At 39.3% G+C, this 26,536-nt stretch overlaps 1 protein-coding gene across 2 annotated transcripts in view; it reads left to right on the forward strand.

Moving 5' to 3' along the window:
- The window catches only part of PLPPR5 (phospholipid phosphatase related 5), a 135,969-nt gene that overhangs the window by 26,245 nt on the left and 83,188 nt on the right, over positions 1-26,536 (forward strand). For both annotated transcript variants that reach the window (XM_027536427.1, XM_027536426.1), the window contains exons 2-3: positions 17,249-17,381; positions 24,276-24,526. In XM_027536427.1, coding sequence (XP_027392228.1) covers positions 17,249-17,381; positions 24,276-24,526 — 384 coding nt within the window. The remainder of the gene's footprint in view (positions 1-17,248; positions 17,382-24,275; positions 24,527-26,536) is intronic.

A 26,536-nucleotide genomic window follows, 5' to 3' on the forward strand; every position in this document is an offset into this window, starting at 1 on the left:
GTTCATAGAATTTCAGCTATCTGTTAACAAATTTACCTTTTGGCACTGAATTGCAGAATTCTCAAAATGCCTGCCAAGTGTGAAATGTAATAAGCAATAGGTCAAAAAATTATGATTTTGAGATGTTTTGTAGCATTTTAGAGTTGGAAAGAGAGGCTGCTTAACCAGAATCCTCTTCTCGTACCCCTGAGAGGACTCTTGTCCTTCCCACTCGGTGTCTGTTCAGGCCCAGCACCTCTCAAGATCCACTGTGGGTCAGTCAGAGGTGGAAGCCAGAGAATTTGAAGAAATTCTCGTATCCTTCGCACAGCAGTTAGTACCGTCCTCTGTGAGTGGGGGCTCGTTTAACCTTCTGAATTGTTGTCACCGGTCCACCACACAGATGATCCCAGTGGAGAGATTAAAGCGGGCCAGCACCCTCTGGGTGCTGAAGATATTCTATGCAGTCAAAGAGATCAGAAAGATTCACTTTATTTCTGAATGAAACAAGCGACAGAACAGAGGAACACTGCTTCTAAACTCTTCATTGGATATTGCTGCTCAGAGTTATGGACCTTGGCACCAGAGGGCTTTGAGCTGGCATTTTATGTTTTCAGCAACCCTCTTGCTAACTGCTGAGAAGTGATGACTCTCAATATTTTGACAGCCTGCAATAGGACTCAGGAGAGAAGCAAAATCTAAGATGATGCCTGGCTTGGGCATTTGAACAAGTTTTCTGAAGGTTAAAGGGTCTGGATAAGATCAAATTCCTCCCAAGTGTAAAAGTCAGGTATTCTTATCTAAGGGCAGTTTGTTTACATGCATGCTCAAATATGTGTAAAAGTTAGTGTGATTCTCACAGGGAGTAGCGGTAGGAAAAGAGCAGAGAAACTGAGTAAGCTATATACAGAAGAGATAATGGATTTCAAATCAGACTTTCTTTCCCTTAATAATTCATAGAAACATTTTTACATCAGTTCTATAGGCTTCTACTATTCTGTTGCAAAGGATACATGCATGTGTGCTCAGTCATGTTTGACTCTTTGCAAACCCATAAACTGTAGCCCACCAGGCTCCTCTGTCCATGGTATTTCCCAGGCATGAATACTGGAAGGGATTGCCATTTCCTCCTCCAAGGGATCTTCCTGGCCCAGGAATCGAACCTGTGTCTCTTGCGTCTCCTGCATTGGTAAGGAGATTCTTTACCACTAAGCCACCTATTCTGTTAAACATCTGCAAATACATTTTTAGTCATTATTCCTTTGAGAAAAAAATATGAATCTGTAATTTTTCTTCAAAGTTTTAAAAATGAACTTCCTGCTAATATTATCTGAAACTCCCAGCAAACTTCCACATCACTAGTACTTCAAAATGACATTTTGGAGTAACAGGCTGATTCTAAAGTAAGATGCAGAAGGCTGGGAAGACATTGCAGAAATTAAGTATTCCCAGCCCCACTGTACTCTGCCTATCCATACAGATTCTGTACATTTTTTTGAATACATGTAACTGTTTGTTATAGGCTTCCCAGGTGGCTCAGGGGTAAGGAATATGCCTGTCAGTGCAGGAGATGCAGGAATGATCGCTGGGTATCGAAGATCCCCTGGAGAAAGAAATGGCAACCTGCTCCAGAATTCTTGCCTGGGAAATCCCATGGACAGAGGAGTCTCATGGGCTGCAGTCCATGAGGTCTCAAAGAGTTGTATACAACTTAGCAACTAAAACAACAATTCTTCATTAGAATACCTTATCTGTAAGCCTCATCTAGCTTTTTTTAACTTTTAGGACAAATTCCAAATTTGTGCTTTATTCAGGAAAGTTAATTGGGGGAAATTATGTTCATAAGTGCAGAAGTTCAGGTGAAAAACTTTAACTGCTAGACTTTTCTTCTTAAAGCAAAATAATAAAATATTACGATGTCAACCTTGACATTGAGTCATAAAGTAGGTTAATATGGATTTTATACAGTGCTTTGACTCCATTCCTGCAAAAACCTTTAATGATGAATATAATATTAAAATTGGAGCTATGCTTCCATGTTTGAATCTAAGGTTTGCCATTAGCTATTAGACTTTACGAAAATTATTTAATCTCTTGGCGTTCCAGTTTATCTGTGAAAGGTCTTCCCTTGTGGCTCTTTACAGCTGGTAAAGAATCCACCTGTAATGTTTGGAGACCTGGGTTCAATCCCTGGGTTGGGAAGATCCCCTGAAAAAGGAAAAGGCTACCCAGTCCAGTATTCTGGCCTGGAGAATTCATGGACTGTGTATAGTCCATGGGGTCTCAAAGAGTTAGACACGACTGAGCAACTTCCAATTATCTGTGAAAAGGAATAATCCCTACCTCATAGGGTAGTTGTGAGGATCACAAACTGATATACATAAAATGTTTAGAACAGTGCCTGGTCCATGATAAGTGTTACATATATCACTTTTTGAAATGACAACAAAGGGAATGTATTTATGAATTTACATAACAAATATGTATGTATCATAGGCTTAAATTAAGAGCATTTGGGATAAATAATCAGTTTTCTGAAACATATTTCCCATTATATCTTGGAAACCCTTACTTTGGCTTTCTTATTAATGAAGTCAACTGAATCAGAACTGTTAGGGTTTCACATTTAAGTTATAATTATACATTTCCTAATACACTGGGAGCAATAAGCTGAAAAGTTATACATACACCAAATGCAAGTGAGACCAGACTGCAAAATGAGCTTCTGTTCCAAGATTCATCTCATTCATTTATTTTTGGGTTTCAATCATGCTAGTCTTCATACATTCTCATCAACATTTTTAATGACTTGGTAAAGTAGAAGGATTTCCTGTGTAATCAACTATTTTTTTTCCCCTGCGAGTGTGTTTTAAAAATAAAGTTCTTTAAATGTCTAGTCTTTTTTGTTTTTAGTAAAAATGAATGGCCTTAAAAGACATTTGTCCTGCTAGTCTATTTAAAGATGAGAGAGATGAAAGCCAGGAAAACTGGAAGAAGATGGCCTCAAGAGAAAGATCTGTATGATAAATTTGAAATTGCAAGGAATACTGTTTCTCCTTTCCAAGGCAGAGCTGTCACCTCAGAAACCTATTTTTTATGAAAAGAAGAGTGTTACACAGAGTATTAGAGTTTAGTCTGTTGAATACATATGTGGGTAAGGCACTTGAAGGTGACCACGAAGCATTCAATCCTGGTATATTAATACAACGGAGACTTGCATTTTCGTCCAGGAGAAATCTTAACCAAACAGAAGTATAGATTCTCCAGAAAAAAAAAAAAAAAAAGATAGAATTACTGTCTACTACAAGACAGTGGCTCAGATGGTAAAGAATCTGCCTGTAATCCAGGAGACACGGGTTCAATCCCTGGGCAAGGAAGATCCCCTGGAGAGTGGAATGGCAACCCACTCCAGTATTCTAGCCAGAGGAATCCCCATGGACAGAGAAGCCTGGCAGGCTACAGTGCATGAGGTTGCAGAGTCCAACACAACTTAGTGACTAACACTTCTACTTTTCACATAAGACAGTAATGCAATATTTCAGGACCCAGGATAATTCCCCCCTGGATTCAATAGCCAATAGACACTCCAAGGAAGTCCTGTGAGGAAAAGTATAATTCTTCTGTACTGTAGAGAAGAAATGTCATTCTTTCTTAGCCATTGATTGGAAAGGTCAGGTAAATCCCACTCTCCTTCCCTGACTGCTTTGTGCTCACAAAAACATCTCAAAGCACTTCTTAAATGCCTCTTTATTTCCCACCTGTGTCATTTGCAAAGTAATATTTTTCTCTTTCATTGTGTGAATTAATACTTGATCTCTTTGTTTTAGACATTCTCTACCTAATGTTACGGGAGTGGTGAATGAGTTCATCATTACTTTATAAAGTTAATATTTCTCAGCTTTACTTTTTCTTTCTAAAGAGCCCTAATTCTTTTATCCAGTTATCCTAAATAGGTATATAGCAAATCCTTCCTAAATGTGAATTTTTCTTTTCTTAAAAAAATAAAGAAGAAGATTTTGCTTTAACTTACTTTGCCTAATGTTTCTGAGATACAATCTCTACCTAGAAGATAGATTGCTAAGATTAGAGAAATTTGGGGAACACTGGGCAGAAAAGTTAACAGTTTTACTTAACAGATTGTCATGCTTTGGGTCATGCAGGAAAGCTAATTGGGAGGAAATTACACCTTTAAATGCAGGAAGTTCAGACAAGAAAGCTTTAACTGCCAGACTTTTCTTCCTAAATTAGAACAAAATAATGAAACAGTGCAGTGTCAACTTGAATGCCAGAACTGGACTGCATGGGGTTGAGTGAGCCCTGGCTTCCTGACTTCTTTCCTGAATGCCCTTAGATAAGCAGGTAATCTCTCTACACCTTGGTGTCCTCATCTGTAAAATGAAGACAGTGGAATAATACCATTCTGGGGCAGCTGGAAATTATGAATCTTGATGTGCTAATATGCACTGTGACTCTCTAGGAGGGGTTAGAGTTTAAAGCTGATTTTTTTTCACCCAAGAGTCTCCCCATAACCCCTCTTAAAAAACTACTTAACATCCTGTTGAACTTAGTTTTAGAAGCACTGACATGTTGCTGCTGCTGCTGCTGCTGCTAAGTCGCTTCAGTCGTGTCCGACTCTGTGCGACCCCGTAGACGGCAGCCCAACAGGCTCCCCTATCCCTGGGATTTTCCAGGCAAGAACACTGGAGTGGGTTACCATTTCCTTCTCCAGTGCATGAAAGTGAAAAGTGAAAGTGAAAGAAGCAGTGACATAGGGACATTTGATTTTTGCTTGTGCTTCAAAGGCTCATTTCTAGAAACTTTATTATCTTCAAGTCCCAAAGACTCTTTAAATTTTCTCATGTTGCCTTTTTATTATTGATAAGAACAGGGGAAATTAATTCAAGCATGTACTTTAGAAGAGCTTGAAAGCAAGCTAATAACCTGTATACTAGTTTTTATTAGGGCTTCCCTTGTGGCTCAGCTGGTAAAGAATCCGCCTGCAATGCGGGAGGCCTGGGTTTGATCCCTGAGTTGAGAATATCTCCTGGAGATGGGAAAGCCTACCCCTTCCCGTACTGTGGCGTAGAGAATTCCATGGACTGTATAGTCCGTGGGGTCACAAAGAGTGGGACACAACTGAACGACGTAGCTTTTATTTTATTGATGATGAACTAGCTCTTTTGAGGAATGACAGGTGCATTATAACAGTACTGGCCTACAGATTTGTGAATATACAGAATCTGACCTTATATGTTAAAAATTAAAAAAAAATAACAACACAAGTATACAGAACGAATTTTATTATAGTGCTCTTATGATTCACTTTTCTCATAGCTATGTCTCCTACATTTATATGAACGGTTGAGCAAAGTATGGATATCATGTAAAGTTTAATTAGCTTTTATTTCAATTAGGAAAGAAGTTTTAATTTTTTTTTTTTAACAAGCTTCTAATCATTAGAAAAAAAAAAAGAATGAGCATAGCATGTAAGTCCGTGTCTGGTTGTTAGGTAGACCATGTTTCCTTTATGTCCTCATGCTGCTCCCCCATTGCACACATGTATGCACCCCAGGCTTAGTGTCTGGACTTTCACACTATTCCAACTTATCAAACTGCTCTGTTATGCTGTTCCAGGCATCCCACATTCCCTTGCTTGCTTGCTAAGTCGCTTCAGTCATGTCTGACTCTTTGCGACCCTATGGACTGTAGCCCGCCAGGTTCTTCTGTCCATGGGATTCTCAGGCAAGAATACTGGAGTGGGTTGCCATGCCCTCCTTCTGGGGGTCTTCCCGACCCAGGAATGGAACCCGTGTCTCATGCATTGACAGGCTGATTCTTTCCCGCTGAGCCACCAGGGAAGACCTGAGAGAGCTTGAGGGCTTATTGGAACATTAGTGGTCTGAACCCTTGCCCAGAGTTGCTGAGTCATTAGAATTGGGATGGAATCCAAGCAGCATTTTCATCCAGTTCCCAGGTGCTGTGGATGCTGCTGCTGTGGGGAACCACATCGGAGAATCTCTGCCCATAGAGCGCTCTCAAAAAAGCAGATCCCTTTCCTCTAGTTTCCCAACTAAAAAATGATTCATTATGATTGCCCCATCCATTGGTTGCTTTCCTATCCCCTGTCATCTGCATTTGAACAGGAGTCTCCTTTTTAAAGACTACAAACCTTAATTCACAGGAATAAATCTAGTTCTTGGCTTCATATCCTTCAATCTAAGCTGCTTTTGACCCACTGTTGCACTAAAACTGTCCTTTCCCTAGGGTATTAAGGCTTCCTGGTTGCCACACACCCACATCTTAACTGCTACTAGTAACATGTAAAGGTTAAGAGCATGGTCTCAGGAGGTGGACTGCCTTGGGTTGAGATGCTGGGTCCTCACTCTACCCAGCTGTAGACACTTTATTTCTGCTTGATATTCCTCATGCGCAGCTGGATTTCAATAACAATACCTATCTCATAGGATTGTTTTGAATATTAAATTTCACCAACTCAGTGGACATGAGCTTGAGAAAACTCTTATAGATAGTGAAGGACAGGGAAGCTTGGCGTGCTGCAGTCCATGGGATGGTAAAAAGTTGGACAGAACGTTCGGACTGAACAACAACAAAAAATATTTCCAAAGTACGGAGAATAGTCCCTTAAAAGTAGTACGTGTCATGTAAGTTTTTTAAAAGCTTTTTCCTCAACTTCATTGAGATATAATTGACCTAAAACAGTATAAGTTTCAGGTTACAGTATGTTAATTTGACACATTTTATATTGCAAAATGATCACCACCAGAGCAGTAACCAACATCTCTGTCCCATCACATGATTACCATTTGTGTGTGTGTGTGATGAGAATGTTTAAGATCTACTCTTTTAGCATCATTCAAGTATATCATACACTATTTTTAGCTATAATCACCATGCTGTACATTAAACCCCCAGAAGATGTTAATCTTATAAGTAAAAGTTTGTGCCCTTTGACAAGTATATCTGCATTTTCCCAACTTCCCAGTCCCTGGGATTCAAACCACTGTTCTACTTTCTGTATCCATGAATTTCACTGTTTCTTCTTTTTTTTAGATTCCATGTGTAAGTGATCCCATGCAATATTTATCTTTCCCTATCTGATTTATTTCACTTAGCATAATGCCCTTAAGGTTCATTCACATTGTCACAAACTGTGGGATTGCCTTCTTTCTTGTGGTGAATAGTATCCCACTGCATATACATGAAACATCTTTATTATCCATTCATCTGTAAATGAACACTTAGGTTGCTTCCACATCTTAGATACTTTGAAAAATGTTACAATGAATATAAGAGTGCAGATGTCTCTTCAGTATTCTGATTTCAGTTCCTTTAGATAAATACCCCTCGGATGTGGGATTGCTGGATGACATGGTAGTTCTATTTTTAATTTTTTGAGAAGCCTCTGTACGGTTTTCTGTAGTAGTTGTACCAGCTTGCATTCTGATCAACAGACCAGCAATGCACAAGGGTTGCCTTTTCTCCATACCTTGCCAACACTTGTCATCTCTTATGTTTCTTGATGATAGCCTTTCTGACAAGTGTGAGGTGATATCTCACTATGGTTTTGCTTCGCATTCCCTGTTGCTTAGTGATGTTGGGCACCTTTTCATGTACCTGTTGGTCTTTTGTATATCTTTTTTTGAAAACTGCCTGAATAGGAAGGAACTAAATAGTTCCTTTGTACACTTTTAATTGGGTTGGTTTTTGTTGTTGTTGTTGCTTTTGAGATGTGTGAGTTCTTATATGTTTTGAATTAGTATTAGTGAAAGTCACTCAATCGTGTCTGACTCTTTGCAACCCCATGAACTGTACAGTCCATGGAGTTCTCCAGGCCAGAATACTGGAGTGGGTAGCCTTTCCCTTCTCCAGGGGATCTTCCCAACCCAGGGATTGAACCCAGGTCTATTGGATACATGATTTGTATGTATGTTTTCCCATTCCATAGGCTGCATTTTCATCTTGTTGTTTCCTTTGCTTTGTCAGAGGTTTATGTTAGCTATTATTAAAAGTTTCCCAGATTTGCCTCTCAGGGTCTCACCTTCATGATTTCTATCATGGCAGCATATCACCTCAACTATCAATTATTTCTTCAAACCAATCTACTTTACCAACATTATTATAAAAGAAAATGTATTACTATAAATGGAATACCAGCATCACTTGATATAGAAGGTAACTATAAAATAAATACAGTGAAAAATCAATTTTTTTTTTAAATTCTAGACTGTTATTTTCTGCAGAACACTCTGAGCCTGAGACTTAACCCTTTTTTATGAAAAAGAGGTAAATTAGCAAGCTCTAGCCGCTATCACATTTCAGTGACTAGCCCCACATTTCAGTGTCTTCATATGCTAGAGTTTATCATCCACTCACGTAGTAGTCCAGTGCAGGCCTGCTACCTCCGGGGACCCAGCCTCCTTCCACTTTGTGGCACCAACACCTGCTGGACCCAGGAATCTCTTTGCTTCTAGTCAGCAGATAGAGGCAGAGAACATGGAGAAGGACACCTGATTTGTTGCCTTTTAGGTCTGAAACTGTCATAAGTCACTCATCCCTTGATATAAGTCACCTAGAGGCAGGCGTGCAGGGAATGTTGGTCCAGGCTAAGTAGCAACTTTACGCTCTGAAATCAAGAACACAAGTTTTTGGTGGTCAAATTCTGACATATATATAGGTTATAGCAAGACATAGCCACAGTGTCTTAAATGCTAGGAGGGATCGTACAGCTATTACTTCTTTGGGAAAGGGAAAGTGTTAGTCACTTAGTCATGTCTGACGACCCCATGGACCATAACCCACCAGGCATCTCTGTCTATGAGATATGGGATTCTCCCAGCGAGAATACTGGGGTGGGTAGACATTCCCTTCTCCAGGGGATCTTCCTGGCCCAGGAAGATCGAACCCAGGTCTCCCGCACTGCAGGCAGATTCTTTACCATCTGAGCCACCAGGGAAGCCAAGTATTATTTTTTTAGTTCAATTTATTCTCCTCTCTCTGAACCTCAGTTTTACTGGGAAACTGTTCCAAGAAGTTAGCAACTGTCTTACTTAGCAAGTATGAAATCCATATATACATGGGAGAAACCTGTTTCTCTATATCAAGATACAAAGTTAATAAGATAGTATCAAAGTAGCTTTTTACCTCCTAGTTTAGCCTAGAACTCTCCTTGGCTAGATGGGAAATGAGCTCACTCTCTATATATGTGTCTTTATAATAACCAAGAATGCATGATGTGTTTGATAGGAACATATACCCTCCTACATTTTAAAATTTAACTGTGTGCCATTACTAGACTTTTATAAATTCAAGTTGCTTTTCAGGTATTATTTGACATATATCTGAAGTGTGTGAGACTCATGCCAAGTACCGTGACACTGATTGCATGATTTCTGCTGGTGCAGTACATCTGAAATTTTTTCTTGTACTAATCTCAAGCTGATGAAGCCTGGGTATGTTTGAGTGGCCAGTTGAAAGGGAGAGGAATTTCTCATTGGATTTTTAAAAAATGAAAATATGAAGCTGTTTGGAGTTTGACTATGATGTCATAAGAAAAAACTTGGTTCAGTTTGTCATTAAGAAATATGTCTCCCAGAGGGTCAGCCTTTGGGAGTTGAGGTATGAGGGCAGCATGTGCTCATAATAGAGATATTTATACTTAGTGATTTATGATTCACAGCTGCATTTTTGTAGCTTGCTATTCATCAGCCAGCTGGGGAACAGGGTAGAAGATAAAAACAGAACTGGATACCAGATCTATCGTCAAAGATGAGATGGAGACATGAATGGGTCATTTAGGAAGTAGGGGTGGGTGTATAGGTACAGCTTGATAAACAAGATAGGGTTCACGGAGCTTCACGGTGTCAACACTGAGTTCAATAAAGTGTGACAGATGGCTCAGTTGGAGGATGATGGATCATAGTACTAGGACATAGTACTTAGAACATAGTCCTCCCTTTTGGTTGCTCAGTGGACTTAGGACTTCCATTTTCAGGGTGGGAGAGATTCAGGAGCACAACTGTTTCCTCCAAGGAGGTGGACTGTCCGGTTGTGGTGGGGAGGGGACTGTGACTCACGGAACAGCACTTGCTCACACGCAGCCCTGTGAGGTAGTGACAGTCCTTCAGTATCAGCTCCCCAGCCCTTGGTGGGCATCTTACCACATTCTGGATATATTGTCCTAGATCTTGAGTGAACTTCCACGGACATTGCTTCAGGGTTTCCTGTAGAACTGGGGGAGCAGGGCCTTCGCCTCTCTTGGCAGAGGAGGGCTGGTGGTGGGATGAGGTTAGTGAGGCCATATGAGGGGAGCTGGAAAACAGATGCAAGAAATGAACTGAGGGTTTCCTGCTGTGTTCTTCCTGTGCCAGCCTACACCTCCCTCTACCGTTAGAGTCTTTTCCTTTTTCTGTTATTTCCCAGTGAATCAGAATCTTTGCTGAGGTGGGGGAGGAATGTCCCCTGTGAACTGCTGGCTCTCAGGAAATCAGTTGATTTTCCCCACCAGGGCCTCCGATGTCCTTCCCAGTGTCCCACTCCTTTCTCACTCTCTGGAGCCAGCTGCAGCCTGTGGCAGACAGGAGGAGGTTCCGTGCTCAGTTAGCACTGTTCATCCCCTCAGCTCTCTCTGGAAACAGCTTTCAGTTACAAGTTCACAGAGAAAGGGAATTTTATCAAGGAAAACGGCAAAGGATGGAGTGACACAGCTTTCGCATCTCCGTCTCTTGCTTCTATGTCTTTGTCCTGTCATGCTTCCTGTCTCCCACTCCCAGGAGAGAAAACAGCCAATCAGGATCTTTCACCAAGAGCTTCTTCGGGAATCTAATGAAAATGGCAGGCGGTGATTCGCGATTAAGAACTTCTCTTGCCAATGGTGGTGAAATGACCAAACCACCAGGTCCTCAGTTACATATAAGGATCAAAAGAAATATGAAGAAATTTCTCTGAAAACAGAACCTCAAAAAAAAAAATAATAATGGCAGAGTTAGAAAGGATGGTGTGAAGCTCTTTTGGTCTTTGTTGGAAGACTGGAATGTGCGTCAAAAGGATCAGGAAAGTCTTTCTATACTCAGTTCTCTTATACCTGGAGACCCCAGGAGCTGTGAAGGTGCTTTGTGCCCCAACAAGTTTCCCTTAAAACTGTAGAGATACACTGGAACTCCTGGGTGTGTCTTGAGTCTTGAGGAGTGTCAGAGTGGAGCAGGGAGGTGATCTGGCTTAACCTGGAAAAATTAGAGGAAAGGCTTACACAGTCCTAGATAGAGACTGTGGTCAAAATAGCTCTGATCTTGGATTCAAATTTTGGCTGTGCCAGGAATAGACATGATTAACGTCTTTATTTCTCTCTGGATCAGTGTCCTTATCTCTAAGGGAAGACTGAGCTAAATTTCATTCATTCTAGCAGCCATTCATATTCATTGCCAGTCACTGTGCTTTAATATGAAAGTATAAAGAAAACATTATACAATCCTTGTCTCAGAGAACCTCTCAATTAAGTGGAGGAGACAGATGTTGCTGATACTTATAAAAGCATGTGTAAAGTACCATAATAAATGTACAAAGTGCTATTGGAATGCAGAGAGGGAGGGATGGCTTGTCTCAGGAATAGAGCTGCAGTAGAGTAGGCAATATGTAAATCATGTCTTAAGAACAGAACTGCCTACCATTGCCCAAGTATAAAAGCCAGAATATATGGGAATGCCTGGTATGTTTGAGAATGAAAAAGTTTAGCTGTGACTATAACATTGCATGTCTGGAGGTTTGTAAGAGAAGCTGAAAAAGATGGGTTTAGGTTCATCTGTAAATAGTCTATTACAACAGCTCCTGTCATTCCATTGCCTATGAAGACACACTGGAAATTGTAAATAGAGGACCTGGATTGCACACAATTTGAGCAGAGAATATGAAAGCACAGAAGCTGAATTCTGATGATGCTTTAATGCAGGAAAGAAATGATGAGGGACTGAATTTTTAAATAGGGATAATGATAGAAGTGTATATATTTGAAATACAATCAAAATATAAGAGCACTGGTGGTGGGGGTGGAATGGTTTAGTCATTAGCACGTTCGACTCTTGTGACCCCATGGATGGTGGCCCACTGGGCTTCTCTGTCCGTGGGATTTCCCAGGCAAGAATAATGGAGAGGGTTACCGTTCCTCCTTCAGGAGATCTCCCGACCCAGGGATCAAACCAGGGTCTTCTGTATTGCAGGCAGTCTCCTCCATTGCAGGGGGATTCTTTACTGGACTGAGCCACCAGGGAAGCTGATAGAATTTAACAGTTGATAGAGGCAAAGGAAGGAAATGAAAGTTTTAGTGTTGAGGTAAAGGTGAGAATTTCAGCCTGTATGTCCAAGGTGGCAGGAGGTTTAGGGTGGGAGGCAGGAATTTCATTTCGGATGGGAAGGCTTGGAGCACTTCAACATGCCAATCTGAGCATGCAGAGATTTTGCTATGTAATAAGTGGTTTTGCTTTGTAATAAGTGGAGATTTGCATCTGGAGCCCAAGGGAGAAAGAAATATTTAGTAGCAGGGGTTGGTAAAGCCTTAGGAGAAATGAAGTCCTCTAGAGTGGGCTTCTGACAGGCTAAGAGAAAAAGAATCAAAATAAAAATCAAGGAACATAGAATTTAGAATTTAGGTCTGCAATTCACTGCCCAGAGCCTCTACCTCCAAGGCAGACTTAATCCGCCTTAACCTATGTTCAGGTCAAGTTGAGAGCTACTGGGAGAAATGCTATCTCCTTTCCTGTTCTAATACTGCCTTCTCTGTAGGGCTTGCATCAGAATTCTCTCCATCTGTCTAATAATTATTCTTCCTTGTAGTGTAGTAAGGATCACCCCCTATCTTTCTTTCATGTCATGTTAATTTAGGTTCTCCTAGGGGAAAAAAGTGAAAGTGTTAGTTTCTCAGTTGTGTCTGACTCTTTGTGACCCCATCGACTATAGCCCGCCAGGCTTTTCTGTCCATGGAATTCTCCAGGCAAAACTACTGGAGTGGGTTTCTGTTTCCTTCTCCAGGGGATTTTCTTGACCCAGGGACTGAACCCGAGTCTCCTGCATTGCAGGCATATTCTTTACCATCTGAGCCACCGGTTCTCCTAGAAGCAGGTACCAAATGTGACTAAATATATAAGAGATTTATCAAGGGAAACATTTGTAAAAGACAAAACTTGGAGGGTGGTAAGCCAGAGAAGGCAGGAGAACATTCAGATTATGATGAAGGTCTGACTCATGTGAAGGAGAGAGGGAAGGAAGAAGGATAGGGTAGGAGGTATCTCAGAGTACCGCATAGTTCCAAGAAAACTTTGACCAGAATTGTGGGGAGTCTTTATGTCACATCTTGGAGGAATAGACTCACCTGAATTCCCCCACCATGCTTAGCCATTTCTAGGAGAGCCCACAAGCAGTGCTCAGTCACATGCATGCTTAGTCACTTCAGTTGTGTCCAACTCTTTGCAACTCTATGGACTATACTCTGCCAGGCTCCTCTGTCCATTAGATTCTCCAGACAAGAATACTGCAGTGGCCATCCTCCAGGGATCTTCCCGACCCAGGGATCAAACCTGCATCTCCTGCAAGCCTCCTGCGTTGCAGGCTGATTTTTTTTACCCACTGAACCATCTGGGAAACCTGTGACTCAGTAATTAATCCAAAGGAGTGACAACTGGAACCATCAGACCAAAACCCTCCCAGAGCAGAGATGCTAGTGGTGCACATTTCATGGCCACTATAGATGCCTTCAGTGAGTCAGTGACGCTTCCTAAATGTTCTACTGGCACTTATTATCCACACCAGTCAAAACTCAGCATGTCCAGCATTCCACCATAGTTTCATTTTGTGTCCACCCAACTGGATTATAAACCCTTCTTTAAAGATCAGTGCCGTGTCCTTAACTCAGAGGCATCTAGGTATTCATCATAATAAGAATTGTGTTATTTTCTTTCCTTGAATTTATCTGAGAGTTGTAGCAGTGGGAGTTTTGACTTAGGAAGTTGAGACGGGGGAAGTTAAGAATATGATTTGGTTGAGGAGTCCCATAGATATCACAGTGAGGGAGGGAGGATTAGAGCATGGAAAGTAGCCATACCCACTAAAGAAAAGCAGACACTAGGGCCTAGGCACATGCATTTGATTAGGTAAAGTCCAGGTATGCAAACAAAACACAGTATCCAGAGAACATGATGGAAATGCTAGTCTAGGCAAGAGCTAGCAGGGAGGAGGTCCAGCAAGGTATAATGGATGGGAGTTTGAAGTAGACATCACTGCGACTCTTTGAAAACTAACCTTTATACCCACAAGGCAGTTTTCATACACCATATCACACCTTCTTTACCTTGATTAATTGGACCAGAAGAGACACCTGTCTCAAGCTGAACCTTTCAGAAATTTTTACTCCGGGTTCAGTAAATCTAATTAGTTGAATTTTCCTTGAACTGAGCTGACATGTTCAACACAGAGTTCTTGGAGCCTGCTGGGGCACTCATATACACTAAGAAGCAGGAGATGCAGATTGCAGAAAGACAAGAATGAGTCAGACATTCAGAGAATTGAGGTGAGAGCATAACTCCAGAAAAGAAGAATGAGACTGAGAGAATGGTTGCCTGGACTCCTGAGACATTTCCAACCCTGGACCCAATCCTGTGCGTTACAACACTAGGTTCTGAGATAACCTGCCAACCTTAGATTAAATTCCCTATTTTTCTTAATCCAGTTTGATTGGGATTCTTTTAGTGGTTCAGGTGGTGAAAAATCTGCCTGCAATGCAGAAGACCTGGGTTCAATCCCTGGTTTAGGAAGATCCCCTGGAGAAGGGCATGGCAATCACTCTGGTATTCTTGCCTGGGAAATCTCATGGACAAAGGAGCCTGGTGGGATATACAGTCGACAGAGTCGCAAAGAGTCTGACACTACTGAAAAACTAATCCACACACACTTTTAGTGGTAGCCAAATAATATTGACCTTGACAGTTTGTCAGGTATGCTCAAGACATAAACAGAAAACTCAGAAAAGTGCAATGTGCAGAGATACAGACAAGCAAGAGGTTATCATTAGGAAAACTCGGAAGAGTAGCCTGAACAAGGCAGCTTTTAGTCTGGTAACTGGAAATGGGTAAGCAAGTCAGAAACTAAGCACACAGAACCTGGTTACAGGAACTAGGATATAGGGTAGAGCCTTCACTGCAGAAACAAGGCAGAAAATGTTGGTTATTAGGAATAAAGTAAAAGAGGCAGATGAAGACCTCTGATCTAGCGAGGATGAATTAATTCATACACTCAGAATTCTTGGGTGTCTGCTACAGTCTAGGGACTGTAGTGTGTTAACAGACTGAGCTCAGGGTTCAGTGTACTGTGGGATGGAGCCAACCTGTCAGTGGAGACACCATGATACCTGCCCTGGAGAAGAGGAGGCTCAGAGGGCAGAATCAGGGCACCAGTCAGCTGATTATGTGGAGTGGATGATAGAATGTTAGAATTTGAAACATTCTGGACAAAAGCAGAGATATTACTTTGCCAACAAAGGTCCATCTAGTCAAGGCTATGGTTTTTCCCTTGGTCATGTATGGATGTGAGAGTTGGACTGTGAAGAAAGCTGAGCACTGAAGAATTGATGGTTTTGAACTGTGGTGTTGGAGAAGACTCTTGAGAGTCTCTTGGACTGCGAGGAGATCCAACCAGTCCATTCTGAAGGAGATCAGTCCTGGGTGTTCTTTGGAAGGAATGATGCTGAAGCTGAAACTCCAATACTTTGGGCACCTCATGTGAAGAGTTGACTCATTGGAAAAGACCCTGATGCTGTGAGGGATTGGGGGCAGGAGAAGGGACGACAGAGGATGAGATGGCTGGATGGCATCACCGACTCAATGGACATGAGTTTGAGTGAACTCCGGGAGTTGGTGATGGACAGGGAGGCCTGGTGTGCTGTGATTCATGGGGTCGCAAAGAGTCAGACACGACTGAGAGACTGAACTGAACTGAATTAGGCAGAACAGACTTGGAAAAAGTTGAAATTGAAAACTCAGTAACTTTCAAGGAGAAGCTGAGAGGAAGATAGGCCATAAAAAAGTGATTCAGAACAGGAGATAAGATGTCAGACACTCAGCTTGTCTATTTGTCAGTGTTTCCTAGGGCCCTGGTGGCAGCTGACGAACCTGTAAAAAATACCTCTTGTTCCTTTTTAGGCTAAATTAACTGTTTTGTCACAAACCTTCTCTACTTTGCCAAAGTTAAAAACTTCAGGAGGATTTGGAAAGCTTTAGACTCTAGCCTTTCCTAATTCAGTTGTGCCTCACCAGACAGACAAGACTAGATTCCTTTAAATTAATTCAGCTCAACATCTTCTGGTTAAACCTTGAACTCTCACATACTTGTAAGAAGAAATATAGTAGAAGAAAAGGAGACAGAAGGAAGGATAAAAATTCAGAGATACCTCATGATCTGTTGCATACAGCTATTGGGATACATATTGGGATAAAATTAAGTCAAACACTTGATCTCCTGTGATCTCTTTGTCTACCTCCCACTTTGAATTTTGAATATCTTGTAATCATAGATATTGCTTTTCACAAAGACCCCAAAATCACTTCTCTAGTGGGTGTCAGGGAGTCCCTATATAGTCTTATATTTAACCTTGATAAGATGACCTAAAAAGTAACCTAAACAATGAAATTAGGAGATGTGCTATTGGCTCTGGTTTCTTTTCTCATAATCTTACTTCTAGTATGGTTGTTCATGGTATTAAATCGAGTCAAAAGATCGAGGACTGAGTCAGAAACTTCTGTCTGGCTTGTGATTGGCCTTATGGGGAGCAAATTGTTTAACCTCCTCAAGCTCTAATTTCCTCATCAATATTATTATGACACATGACACTTGCTCTAGTACCTTGCTGGGTGATGTTTTTTAATTGGGGTATAGTTGCTTTATAATATTGTGTTAGTTTCTGTCATACAATGAAGTGAATCAGTTATATGTATACATATATCCTCTCCTTTTTGGACCTCCATCCCACCCCACCCCCTGTCCCATACCATTATTAATTTCATACATTTTTGAATTAAGAGAAATGTGGGTTTTATATATATGGGGGGGAGATTATAATAAAAAGGTTTGGTCAACCAAATATGGTTCAGCTTTATATTGAGATTGTTACCACTCAAAAGAACTCATTTTTATCCATTTTTTAAAAGTAGAAATATTCTGCATTTATGCTGGTTAAATTCTAATATTCTTTAATCTTTTATTTCCTTGCAAGATAATAGTTGGAGAAACTGCTGTGTTTTGCCTACAACTGGCCACAAGGGATTTTGAAAACCAGGAGAAAACTATTTTAACTGGAGACTGTTGCTATATAAATCCACTGGTGAGGAGAACTGTACGATTTCTTGGTATGTGTTCACTGAATTGTTTTTATTGTTTCTGAAATAATGTTTATGTATAAGCTAACCTTTAAAATGACCAGCATTTTAACTGTTTGAAAATATTAGGTTATATTTTCTTTGAAATGTGTCTATTTGGTTTTAAAATAAACACTTCATATTATTTTCTCTCCTGTTCTGCAAAACTCCACTTCATGGTGTCATTTCCACATTATTTTAAGGGAAACAAAATCCCACCACACTTGGATATTTAATATTCTGAAAGAAATTAAAAATTATGTAAATAAAAGAAATGGTTTAGTGTTTGTTAAATTTCAGAAACAATGCTTAGGTAGAAATGATGATCTAGGTTGATTACTGAATGTCGCAAAAGACAAAAAGAATAGCTGAACAAATAAATGCCATATTTGTTAATTATAATAAGTATCACTCCATGAACTACTTTTCAATTGTTGCTTTTTTTTTTTTTTTTGTAATACCAACAAAATTGTATTGGTGATTTTATTAAGGGACAAGATTTAATGATACTTTAAATCTCAGATTCTAGCACTAACACATATGAATATGAATTACTGAAAATCATCTCAATCCAATAGACATTTGGCCAAGGCAAGTTTTTAACTGAACAATTAAACTTAATATAGATTATTCTTTCCTGGCTTTATCAAATAATAAAAAATACAACTGTATATATTAAACAACATTTAGGATAAATTCTTATTAGTATTAAGATTAAGGATACTATAACCCTTCGATGTTTTTCTCATATTGATGGGATCAAAATGACAACTGTGGAGATACTGTGTTTCAGTTCAGTTCAGTTTAGTTCAGTCGCTCAGTCGTGTCCGACCCTACGTGACCCCATGAATCACAGCACGCCAGGCCTCCCTGTCCATCACCAACTCCCGGAGTTTACCCACACTCATGTCCATTGAGTCAGTGATGCCATCCAGCCATCTCATCCTCTGTCATCCCCTTCTCCTGCCCTCAATCCCTCCCAGCATCAAGGTCTTTTCCGATGAGTCAACTCTTCGCATGAGGTGGCCAAAGTACTGGAGTTTCAGCTTTAGCATCATTCCTTCCAAAGAAATCCCAGGGCTGATCTCCTTCAGAATGGACTGGTTGGATCTCTTTGCAGTCCGAGGGACTCTCAAGAGTCTTCTCCAACACCACAGTTCAAAAGCATCAATTCTTCGGCGCTCAGCTTTCTGCACAGTCCAACTCTCACATCCATACATGACCACTGGAAAAACCATAGCCTTGACTAGACGGACCTTTGTTGGCAAAGTAATGTCTCTGCTTTTTAATATGCTATCTAAGTTGGTCATAACTTTCCTTCCAAGGAGTAAGCGTCTTTTAATTTCATGGCTGCAATCACCATCTGCAGTGATTTTGGAGCCCCCCAAAAATAAAGTCTGACACTGTTTCCACTGTTTCCCCATCTATTTCCCATGAAGTGATGGGACCAGATGCCATGATCTTAGTTTTGTGAACACTGTGCTTAGATCACCTAATCTATATAAAAGCCCATTAAAGACTAATCAGATGTCATCATGACTTTAAAGCTCTCTGGAGATGAAAGGTCTTCATATCTAAGAGTGTTCTTTTTATTGCCATCCACTTATATATCCCCATAGCTCTCATTTATACTGTTGAAAGGATAACTTTTACATAAAACTTAGAAATTATATTTGTCACATGCATCAATACTGTATTCTTGACTCATTTAATCTTTGCATGAGAATCATTTAATAACAAAAAAAGCAATAATATACTCAGAACTGAAATGTTTTTGATGAAACTGAACCTTCCTAAATTCTGTTAAATTATATTATGCCTACTTAAGTAAAAATTTTTTTATTCATTTGCACCCATATTTCTAAAGAATATGCAGGCATACCTCCTAAGATATTTGAGCTCAGTTCTAGACCACTACAGTAAAGTGAATATCACAATCAAGTGAGTCACATGACTTTTTTGGTTTCCCAGTGCATATAGAAGTTATATTTATACTATATTTTAGTCTATTGAAAAAATACATACTTTAAGTAAAAATACTTTTAAAAATAAAAATGGCTAAAAAATGCTAATCATCATTGGAACCTTTAATGAGTTGTAATCTTTTTGCTGGTGGAGAGTCTTGCCTCAGCTGATCATATTGGTAGAATCTGAAGATTGGGGTGGCTGTGGTAATTTCTTAAAATAGGATAATAACAAAGTTAGCCATAGTGATTGACTCTTCCTTTCTCTAGTGATTTCTTTGTATCATGCAATGCTCCTTGATAGCATTTTACCCATGATAGAACTTATTTTGAAGTTATAGTCAGTTCTCTCAAGCCCTGCTGCTGCTTTATGTAGTATTTCAAATCCTTTGTTGTCATTTCAACAATCTCCACAGCATCTTCCCTAGGAGTAGATTCCAATCTCAAGAAACCACTTTCTTTGCTCATCTGTGAGAAGCAAATCCTCACCCATTCATGTTTTATCATGAGATTGCAGTGATTCTGTCAAATCTTCAGGCTCCACTTCTAATTCTTTTGTTATTTCCACCACATCTGCAGTTACTTCCTCCACTTAGTTCTTGAACCCCTCAAAATCATCCATGAGGGTTGAAGTCAATTTCTTTCAAACTCCTATTAATGTTAATATTTTTTTTAATTTTATTTAATTTTAAACTTTACATAATTGTATTAGTTTTGCCAAATATCAAAATGAATCCACCACATGTATACATGTGTTCCCCATCCTGAACCCTCCTCCCTCCTCCCTCCCCATACCATCCCTCTGGGTCGTCCCAGTGCACTAGCCCCAAGCGTCCAGTATCCTGCATCGAACCTGGACTGGCATCTCGTTTCTTACATGATATTTTACATGTTTCAATGCCATTCTCCCAAATCTTCCCACCCTCTCCCTCTCCTACAGAGTCCATAAGACTGTTCTATACATCACTGTCTCTTTTGCTGTCTCGTTCACAGGGTTAATGTTAATATTTTAACCTCTGCCTATGAATCATGAATGTTCTTAATGGTATCTAGAATAGTGAGTCCTTTCCAGAAGATTTTAAATTCCCTTTGACCAGAACCATCAGTGGAATCCCTATCCATGGCAGCTACAAATTTATGAAATGTACTTCTTAAATAATAATGTTACTGAGACCAAGCTCACTCTGCTCACCGTACAACACGCCAATTAACCAAGAAACCAGTGTTGAGGCAAGGAATAGGACTTTATTTGGAAAGCTGGCTGACCAAAAAGATGGCAGACTAATATCTCAAAATGACCATCTTATTGGAGTCTGGGTGCCAATGTCTTTTATAGAACAGAGAGGGAAAGGAGGTGAGGAAGTAAAGTAAAAAGGTATTTATCTTGCAAAATAGGGGATATGTTAATTTCTTCTTCTGTGCAGCCATTTACAGGTGGACTGGGTCAGACTGTCTCTAATAAAGGCAGAGGGGTAGGGTTCCTGGAGACAGATCATTATGTGTGATATATTTAAAAAAAAAAAAAAAAAAAACAATGAAAAGTGAAGATTAAAATCAAAGAAACAGATCCAACATGGAATCAGAATTGGCTCTTCCCTGCAACAGTAAAACTTGAAAATCAAAAGTCCTCCTTGATCCATGACCTGCAGAATAAATGTTGTGTTGGCAGGCATGAAAACAACATTAATCTCATTGTACATCGCCATTATCAGAGCTCTTGGGTGACCAGGTGCATTGTCAGAGAGCAGTAATAACTTGAATATTTTTTCTAAGCAGCGGGTTTTAACAATGGGCCTAAAATATTTAGTAAACCATGTTACTAAATAGATAATCTGTTGTCCAAACTTCATGGTTCCATTTATAGAGCACAGGCAGAGTATATTTAGCATAACTCTTTAGGGCCCTAGACTTTTCAGAGTAGTAGGTGAGCATTGGTTTCACCTTAAATTCACCAGCTGCATTAGCTCCAAAGAAGAGAGTCAACCTGTCTTTTGAAGCTGTAAAGCCGGGCATTTTCTTCTTTCTAGATCTGAAAGTGCTTGGTGGCATCTTCTTCCAATAGAAGGCTGTTTTATCTACATTGAAAATCTGTACTTTAATGTAGATACCTTCATTAATGATCTTGGCTAGGTCATCTGAATAACACTGCAGCTTCTGTATCAGCACTTGATGCTTCACCTTGTACTTTCCTGCCATGGAGATGACTTCTTTCCTTAAACCTCATGAATCATCCTCTGCTAGCTTCGATTCACACTTTTTTTCTGCAACTTGCTCACCTCTTTCAGCTTCTGTAGAATTGCAGAGAGTTAGGACCTTGCTGTGGATTAGGCTTTGTCTTAATGGAGTACTGTGGTTGATTGGATCTGTCCAGACCACTAAAACTTGCTTCAAATCAGCAGTAAGGCTGTTCCACTTTCTTATCATTTGTGTGTTCACTGGCGTAGCACTTTTAATTTCCTTAAAGAGCTTTTTCTTTGCATTCATGACTTGGCTAAATGTCACAAGAGACCTAGCCTTCAGCCTGTCTCAGCTTTCGACATGCCTTTCTCATGGAGCTTCATCCTTTCTAGCTTTTGATTAAGGGTGAGATGTGTGACTGTTCCTTTCACTTGTATCTTTGGAGGCTATTGTAGGATTTTTAATTGGCATAGTTTCAATAATATTGTGTCTTACAGAGTAGGGAGGCTGGAGGAGAGGGAGAGAAATATAGGGGAATGAGTAGTTGGTAAAGCAGTCAGAACACACACATTTATCAAGTTCGCTGCCTTATATGGGTACAGTATGTCTTGCACCCAAAGAACGACCATAGATTACCAATAACAAATAAATCATAATGAAAAACTTGAAATATTGGGAGAATTGCTAAAATGTGACAGAGACACGCAGAGTGAGCCAATGTTATTGGAAAAATAGCGCCAGTAGATTTGCTCAACACAGGGTTGCCACAAACCTCCCATTTGTAAAAAAAAAAAAAGTATTATTCATGAAGTCCAATAAAGTGAAGTTCAATAAAACAAGCTCTGCCTGAATGGCATAAAGTATGCGTTTAAGCCTGTGCATGTTTCTTATTTATGTGATTTAAAAGATATTTAGAAGTACTTGATTTGTTTCTTGTTTCCTCGTTTATCATGATTTGGATGTTTCTAGTTTACTATAATAAAAGGGAAGCTTGTAAGAAAAGCATTACTATAGACTAGGACATCACTCTTTTTTAGTGACTTTATTCTGGAGGTCACACTCCAGTGTATCTGGAGGATACACTCATGGGATCTCACTTACATAAGTATCTTTGTAGACAACTTCAATATTGGACTTGGGCCTGATGCACTATTTTAATTCTGAAGCACATTTGGGAGCTTTATAAATATCAAGAGACATTTCCATATCCTTATCAAATATTCCTCTCTAGACAGGAAAACTTATTATACCTGATAAAAGAATGGTTTAGTTAAATAAAATGAGTACATCTTAGCCTAGATTTCAAGAGAATAGAGATGAACGCTTGCCATTTAGGTTCCCATGCTAGGCCATGAGATTTGAAAGGTGAGGGTATATACAATGACATTTTATTGAGCTTCATTCTGTTCTTTTTCTCTGCCTCTGCCAAATTTCTGATTTTAATAACATTTACTTGTATGACTCATGGAATGCTGGTAAGATGGAAAGAAAGCTCTTCCTTGTAAATGTTTTCAATAAGGAACTAAGGTCTTTGTTTCATTGTGGTTTATATACACATGGAGCTTTGCTGTGTGCGGATTTGGGTGTTAGAACCTTTTATAATCTTATATAATACTTTGAAAATGAAAAGATAGTCATGTATCTAATCCTGGAAAAATATTTTTTCCTGCTGATTTGCAACACAACAGTCAATAATTATGTAAAGCCTTAGGAAACAAACAATCCAGAAATACATGACAAAGAAAAAAAGCATCTAATTATCATAATAGAATTATATGCCTTTTTAATGAACCAGCTGTTTGGGAAGTAGTATTTTGGTATAGTTTTAAAATGTCCTTGATGGATTTTATTATCAAAAATTATAAAAGAATGGATTTCTTTACATTAATACCACATCCTTGTAGATTATAGCTGGAAGTTTGACAATGATGCCAAAGAATCTGTTTTGCCTTTCTTACCTAAATAGAGAGATAAGTTTTGGCATTAGTGGCCAATTATATTGAATTTAGAAAACAGTTTTTGTTTTTGAGTAAATTGACATATTCCTTACGAAAGGGGGGAAATTTATGTACTTAATTTTTTATGTTCAGGTAAACAAAGCAAGTAAATTTTAATATTGTGAAGATAATTTAAAAATGATAATCTAATTGCTTTATTATTTACTAAATTGTCCCAAACTTGAGAAATTGAAACTCAGTACATAAAAGATAACTGGGACTTAGCAGTTACATGATTTTTTAAAACTGATAGCCTAGGATTTTGCTAATTGGCACCTCCAGCTGAGTTAATATTAGTTAGAATGGGCTTAAGAGGTATAATTAAAGGGAGATGACTGCTCTGTATTATGTTAGTAAGATATTCAGAAATAGGGAAAAAAGAAAGATTGCTAACATTAGTAGAAGGTGATAGACTGAACCCTCTCAAGGGAAACACATCTCCATTTAAAAAATCACGTTACCCAAACACAGTCTTAGAATATATTTTCTTCTTTTATCTTATGTCTTATAAACCTGCCATGCATAAAAATGTAGCCAGTGGCAGACAACTCAATATGTTAAATAATTTAACACTCCCACTACTTCAGAAAGCAAAGGGGGAAGCTGGAGGGAGTGAAATGGAAGGAACCATATGTATGGACGTGTATGAACTATTCTATAGTTTCTAAAATATTTCCATGTTGGTTTATTGTAAACTGAACCACAACAAACCAAAGGGTTTAAAATGGTGTGTTTTTCTTCCTCAGGAATTTATACATTTGGACTGTTTGCAACAGATATCTTTGTAAATGCTGGACAAGTTGTCACAGGAAACCTGGCTCCCCATTTTCTTGCCCTGTGTAAACCCAACTACACGGCACTTGGGTGTCAGCAATATACGCAGTTCATCAGTGGGGAAGAAGCCTGCACAGGCAACCCAGATCTCATCATGAGAGCAAGGAAGACTTTTCCATCCAAAGAAGCGGCTCTCAGTGTCTATGCAGCTATGTATCTGACAGTAAGTAAGGATTAGATTTTCTGCAGGCCATTTAATTTATCTTTAATAATAGCTGTTGGTACTGTGACTAAAATTAAGTCAGTTGACTCTCATGAGATTATGTGTGGGTAGTTGGTTGTATTAAAAAATATAGCCATTAGCATTTCCATTTGAGAATATGTTTGTCTTTATATTAAATAGGGCTTAATGGAAACAAATTTGTCCTATGCAGTTCTTATAAACTTATAATAGTGCAATTAAGAGAACTACCGAGGCCTCTTTGCCGCCTACTCAACTTCCAGTGTTCTCTGGTGTAGGTAGGGAAAGACACACTCTTTTTCTAGAAAGTTCTTTTTTATTGGTAACTCTATCATCTTAGTATCTCAACCACTGTTTTAGTATTTTGTTATAGAACTAACCAAAATGCCCTTAAAAATGATACTCGTTTTATTTATTCTTGAGTATTTGCCGTCATTCTAGTGGTAAGAGCCAGACCGTAAGTGCAGCTGTCTTAGGACGTCTAGGTGGAAGGAAGTGGTCACCACTGAGTGCATTAATGGTGGGCAGGAGTAGGAAGAAGAGCAGCCTTGGCAGGCAGCTCTTGTCCCCAGTGTTTGTATCCATCATTCTTACTCTCTATCACCAGAGGCTGCCTTGAAGCTATAAAGTTGCACTCCAAAAGTGTTCTTTGAAGACTTTTTCTTAGCTCCAGTAAGAAGTGCAGAACATTTTTCCTTTTGGAGTTCTCCTAGTAAATGGTGCCAGTAACTACTTCTGATTTCAGCTCATTGACAAGAGATCTCAGGGCCAATGTCAAGCCAAATTTAACTAATTTCTAATTGCTTGGAAAAACTCAGAATTGTTTTTCCCCTCAAAGAGCTATTCATTTATGGAAATGTTTCTAATGTTCCTAATGTAAGCTTGTACGTTTATCTCTAAAAGAGAGAATATTTCCTGTGACACCTCTGCTTGATATTGGAAATAAAGATTTCTAGATAAAAGACAATTTAAGAGTGGAACTATAGCATCCTATATAATACTCACAATGGCCGAGTCATTTTGGAGGTCATAAGGGTGTGCGTTTTAACATTTTTAAAATGTTTAAGCCAAGTTAATTCTACCATTCACTTCTTGGACTTTAAAAGAAATCCCATCAGGAAAATTTTTATAGCATTAAGGACCAAATATCATTCTATCCATTTTCTCTTCTGTACAATTTTCCAGTTACAACTCTTTTCTTAGCCTCATACTGCTTCCAACACTGTTCCTCTAATTGCCCCTGATTTCTTTAGCCCATTAGTTTTGCTTTCTGCTACACATTTTAAGGTACTTCTAGACTTGATATAAAATCTTCTAATCCATGTGTGTTCTTTCTTAGTCACTAAATTGCTTGACTCTTTGTTCCAACTCCTCTAGAAGGTGGAGCAGTTAGCCTTAATATGAAGATTTAAAACTTGTGTGAATCAAGAACAGTAAAATATTTTTCTTTCCTTGTCATTACATCTAAATCTTATGTTTGTATTTGTATCTGGGTATTAATTGTAAAGGTCTTCCCTGGTGGTTCAGATGGTAAAGAATCTACCTGTAGTGCAAGAGACCTGGGTTTGATCCTTGGGTTGGGAAGATCCCTCGGAGAAGGAAATGGTAACCCACTCCAGTATTCTTGCCTGGGAAATCCCATGGACAGATGAACCTGGCAGGTTATACAGTTCATGGGGTCGCAAAGAGTCAGACACAACTAAGCAACTAACACACATTAATTGTAAACACATCTTGTGTATAGATATGTGACCAAGCCAGTGACTTGAGACAAATTCCGGAATACTCTCAGACACCAAATACTGATACATAATTATCTTAGCACTAATATAGACTTCGTTGTGTAATCAGGGTATGCCAGTGGTAGTGAGTGTGTTAGTGTAGTGAAACACCTGGTGTTTTTATTCTGCCAAAATGGTGTGTCTGCTGGCATTTGTTTAGCAACTTCTTATCTGTTTGTTTGTTTTACCAAGTTACTTAAAGGCACTTATT

This window comes from Bos indicus x Bos taurus, chromosome 3, assembly GCF_003369695.1.
Source record: "Bos indicus x Bos taurus breed Angus x Brahman F1 hybrid chromosome 3, Bos_hybrid_MaternalHap_v2.0, whole genome shotgun sequence".
In the NCBI taxonomy this organism is placed as follows: Eukaryota; Metazoa; Chordata; class Mammalia; order Artiodactyla; family Bovidae; genus Bos; species Bos indicus x Bos taurus.